General features: G+C 36.6%; 1 protein-coding gene and 1 long non-coding RNA gene across 2 annotated transcripts; both read right to left on the bottom strand.

The window, feature by feature from the left end:
- Positions 1-402: 402 nt before the first annotated feature.
- LOC112020029 (uncharacterized) lies at positions 403-1,569 on the bottom strand. Its single transcript, XM_024052579.1, has one exon. It carries the CDS (start codon positions 1,567-1,569, stop codon positions 403-405), a length of 1,167 nt encoding a protein of 388 aa, XP_023908347.1.
- Positions 1,570-1,933: 364 nt separating this feature from the next.
- Positions 1,934-3,846, bottom strand: LOC136067173 (uncharacterized). Its single transcript, XR_010628693.1, has 2 exons — positions 3,288-3,846; positions 1,934-2,226 (listed from the first exon to the last, which is right to left on the bottom strand). It is a non-coding gene; the product is annotated as an uncharacterized LOC136067173 (long non-coding RNA).
- Positions 3,847-5,096: the final 1,250 nt, after the last annotated feature.

The following is a 5,096-nucleotide window of genomic DNA, read 5'->3' as shown; positions in this document are numbered from 1 at the left end:
CCGTTAGCTAAAATAGTATAATAAGACCTATGAATAGTATCAAAAAGTGCAGTGAGATCCATGACCCATGAATAGTAGCAAAAATAAGCTGAATAGTAAAATAAGTTTGCCCTTTTAAGTTGGTGTCCTTCCCTGCATAATTCAGGAGTACTTGGATTGTGCTACATTGGAATAATCTTGCTGCCTTGGGATTTTTTTCTCAGTCAAATCTAAAACAAAAGGGATAGGAAAATGAAGAGGATCCAATTAGAGGACTTCATATCATGGTTTCTTGAAAAAAAACGTGTTAGAGGACTCCATATAGTAATTTAAAATTTTATACCACAAACAAAATACACCAAAAATTAATTTTTTTCTACTTTTTTTATTAAAATCTGAAACAAATTTGTCTTCTCAACTCCCTTACTCCACATTCAACTTTGCCCTTTCATGCCCTTGTGAAATTTGAAACTGCTCAGTAATACCAAGATGTGCCATAAGAAGCCACACATGAGTGAGAAGCTCCCCTCCTTGGGTGAGCTGCTGAGCATGATGATTCCATTGACAATGACTCGCAGCATAAGATAGCATTTCCACCCACACATGACAAATTAGTTCCCACTTCTTTGCACTATCCCATTCTTTAGCAGTTGCTAGTGATTGCAAAGATTTAGCTAGTCTACATGCGTCAAATAGTACAGATTTACTTCTGTCTCCTTTCACTTTTGATGGAGGAATTTCAGTATTGACTTGGAGTAACATTGAGCAAGCATTAAGTTTTTTGCTATGTAACATTTTGCCAACACTGTCTCCACCCAATTTTGATTTTCTTTCTTTGAAAAATTCATTAGCCTCAGCGCATGTGTCTCGGAACCTGATTTGTGCGATCCCATTGGGTAGCATGACAGGACACACGACAAGAAGATACAACAAGTAGTTGGATAAGCGCTTGCTAGCTTTACAATGTGGGGTTTTAACTAATTTCAGATCTTTTTGCTTATCAGAACTCAAACATAGATCTGTTGCAATATGCCAGAGAAGAATGCTTTTATCAAATTCTACCTTAAGTTTGTCAACGCTTTCTTTGATGGTCTCTCTATCTCCATCACTGATTCCAACGGAAGATATTGCACCTTCAAGCACCTTATAACCCATGTCATCACAAAATTTCTTGCATTCCTTGATATCTGAAACACTCCTTGATTTATTTGAAAGCTGGTCAAAGATCACTTTTTTCAATTTTGAAGGAACTTTTTTTGAGTATTTGTACCGATGCTTTTCCAATAATGCATCAATGCATAAGACCTTGGTGAGAAATCTGCAATTGGCTGGCTTATATTCAAGGCAAGTGCTTATCAGGTTGTGCTGTGCCATGGTGTTAGACCACCTTTTGCTTCTAGTAAATGAAAGTGATGAAATTGCTTGATATAAGAGGCTGTGCTTCTTCAGCGATAGCGTCATCCAGTCTGAGCATAGCAGTAATATTGCTGCATAAAGCTCAAGGATAACAGCTCCAGCTACCAATACATATGTGATAACCACATTCTCTCTGGAGTACTCATGTTTCTCAATGATGAAGAAGAAGGCCATGGATACTGAAATAATTGAAATGATACTGACGCATTGGAGAGTTAAGCAACAGAGACTGGAGAGGCGGAAGAAGCAAAAGAATAAACCAGAACTGCCTTTGTATAAAACACATCATAGATGAATCCAAGTTCAACCTCAATCACTTCAAAAGCATCTTGAGATGATATCTTCATGAAGAAGGATTGGCTTTTCTTGATATCATGGAAACTGAGGATGAGATCTGCAAACAGCAGCTTGAAACACCCCAAACCCCAAACCACAAAGGGTCCAAGGCATGAAGAAGACATCTCAAAGAACTTGTAGATTTTCCTTTTTTTTTGACAATCCAATCCACATAAATCATATCAAAAACCAACATTAAGAATTATCATAATAATTTCATTGAATATACTCTCAAAGTAAGTCAGAGCTCTAAGCAATAATTATAAGGACCACTGGCCACAAAAGAATAGAGGTCTGAATAATTAATTACATATCACAGCTTGTCCCATCAGTGGAAATAACATTACAACCACTTTATTATACAAAAGAATGAGTCAAGCCTATTCTAAGATTTACACCATCTAATATACCCATTACAAAAGTTCAGCATCCATCAGTAGTTAGTCTAACTACTATTAGCCACCAAAAAGCTGTCTCAAAAGACTGTTGCCTACTCTGAAAATTTTATAAAATAATGGGGTGAGACAGAGCCCAGTAAGTAGCATATTTAATGGAGGTGAGGGAAATGCAGGTTTCATCTATAATAATAATAATAATAATATGACAATAAGGATTTAATAATGAAATACAAGTTCCTCAAAGTAAATATCTTGAAACTATACATTATAATCTGTGAGCATCAACAATGTAATTTCCAAAGCCATAATATCTAACATAAGATAAATTATCACAAATCTACCATACTACCACACAAACCGGTCAGGGGATCCACCCATTCACAACTGTCATGATATTGTCCTCTCTGATATACAGACTCTTGGCCCCATGGACAGCAGCCTCACCCATACCCTCAAGGTTTTTCTCTCCCCCCATGGGTAGCAGAGAGAGCGCGTCAAATAGGACCTCTCTTGCATGTGGTCTCTTGGCCCCATGGACAGCAGCCTCACCCACACACAATCAAGGAACCTCTTCCCCCCATGGACAGCAGGGAAGAACGCGTCATCCAAAGTAAAAGGGCACTGACCTTGATTTGATTCCGTTGTCACAAAGACTACGGAAACCAAATCGGGTGATCACCGAAAAATCACACATGGCATGGTGTTAAAACAACATAAACTCACAGATTACATTACTTTGAAACACATAGTTCATATCCAGGTAGTTTAAAAAAACCTTAAATAATCTAACTTCTACAAGTTTGTAAGGTTTTCATTTTCATTCTTGTCAACAAGATTTTCTATCAATCTCCCAAGTACTAAGACAAGATAAGGATCTTAAATATTCCAATACACCATAAAATCCAAGATTTTCTTATCAAGATTAAATAAAAGATGCTCATTTATCCATATCACAAATTCATGCATTTCCCCAAATGCAATACCAAATATGATGCATTTTCATATATATAATCATATATTATGTATATATATTAAAGTTGCGACACAATAGTTTTTAGAAAAGTATAATTTCCATAAGTAGTTTCCAAAAGTGTGTCTAACCCAAAAACATTTATATAACATGGTTATTTTTCAAAATCTCATTAAAAAGCTACTTACCTCGCAACTGCAAAATCCTAATTCTCCAAGCTCCAAGGAGATTAGCTAGAACCTAACAATATCAAGTAAACCTATCACAATAAGTATAGAACTTGAAATTGCATCTACCCACAATTTAGGAATTTGCCAAATAATCACTTAATTAGGCAAGCCTAGTATTTAACCTCATCCATAATAATATATTCCACTTTCCTAGTTTCTCAACAAATTGATTCACAAGGTATAAACTCCAATTTATAGAGTTAACTCATTTAATATCATCTCCAACATTATGACTAGCTTCCATAAAATTTACACTACATCATTAAGAGACCCATGAAAGCAAAATCAATATATCCTCAAAGATAAGAAATTTAGAACTTCCACTAACTCCAAATAAACCTAATGGCAATGGAAAAATTAAATTTACCAACCATCACATGTTATAACTTAAAACCCCTAAATTTTTCCACCATACATAACCCTTAAGTAGTCATCAATAGCACAAAATATATACCCATTCATCAAATAATTCCACCAATACAAAACCCATACATAAAACACATAAATATCACTTCCAATACTCATAAATCAGTATCATTATTAAAGCTTAGATAAAAATAACCTCAAGAAAAAGTGCAAAACCCACCAAAAAGATGAGGAATTTTTACCTCAAATAAAAATGATGAAGATGCTTTGGGGTTCCAAAGTATTTTTCCGGTGATCTTGCCGGAAAAATGATGGTGAGATGGTGTGGTTTGGAGTGGAGGCCGGCGGGTGAGTGTGGAAGTGAGTGTGTGTGTGTGTTTCAGTAAAGAGAAAAGAAAGAAAATGAAAGAAGGAAAATAGGGAGCCAGCCAAAAGAAGAGATAAGAGGGAGTGGGTTGTAGGGTTAGGTGGGGCTTGGCACGTGGGAACCCAAAACAAAAGTCTGGTCTTGACTTTTCTTTTCTTTTTTTGTTGACAGGGACGTTACAATAGGCATACTGTAAAATTTCTAAATTGTCAAGAGGATTGTTTACTGGCTCCGTATATGAGTTTTCAACTTCTACGGGAAATCTAATTAATTTCTCCAATGAAACCTTGAACCCCTCATCTTTCTTTGAGCTGTATTCCTCCATGTATCTAGCATAATTTGGACCTGGCTCTAGAGGAGAGAGCATAGACTCTCTAAACTTCTCACTGCTTGCAGACCACAGAATGTTGGGCTTTTTGGAGCCTAGTTTATTTTTGGCCTAGCCCATTGTAACCCTATAAGTAGGATATAAAAGGCCGCTTTTATAATTAGGGTTTTTTCAGACTACTATTGTTGTTGTGTTTTTAGAGAGAGAGAAAAAATACTGTAGCCGCACTTTGTATTTTTCCCTGATAATAGTGAAATCCCTGCAACTCCGTGGACGTAGGCAAATTGCTAAACCACGTAAATACTGTCTTGTGCGTGTGATTTTTTTTCTTTGACGTGTGTTTTCTCTATTTTTTTTTTTGGTTTCTCATAGGTTGGAATTTTGGTTAAATTCCCAACAACTGATATCAGAGCCTAGGGTTAGGTTTGAGTGGGAACAATGGCAGAGGAAGCAGGAAAGGCGTCTGGAATAGAAAAGTTTGATGGCACAGACTTCGCGTATTGAAGATTATCTCTATGGGAGGAAATTGCATCTGCCTCTTTTGGGGACAAAACCTGAGGCGATGAAGGCTGATGAATGGGCTCTTCTTGACAGACAGGTACTAGGAGTTATCAGGTTAACTCTGTCTAGGTCTGTTGCACATAATGTTGTAAAGGAGAAGACCACAGCAGATCTGATGAAGGCTTTGTCTGGTATGTATGAAAAG

Source organism: Quercus suber, unplaced genomic scaffold (assembly GCF_002906115.3).
Source record: "Quercus suber isolate HL8 unplaced genomic scaffold, Cork oak 2.0 scaffold_61, whole genome shotgun sequence".
NCBI classification, from domain to species: domain Eukaryota; kingdom Viridiplantae; phylum Streptophyta; class Magnoliopsida; order Fagales; family Fagaceae; genus Quercus; species Quercus suber.
Note: the sequence above shows the minus strand (reverse complement) of the source record. Positions and strands in the feature narration are given on the sequence as shown.

What these genes read in the sequence shown, in the direction of transcription:
- LOC112020029 (XM_024052579.1), bottom strand. Translation starts at nt 1,569, where the DNA reads ATGGCCTTCTTCTTCATCATTGAGAAACATGAGTACTCCAGAGAGAAT.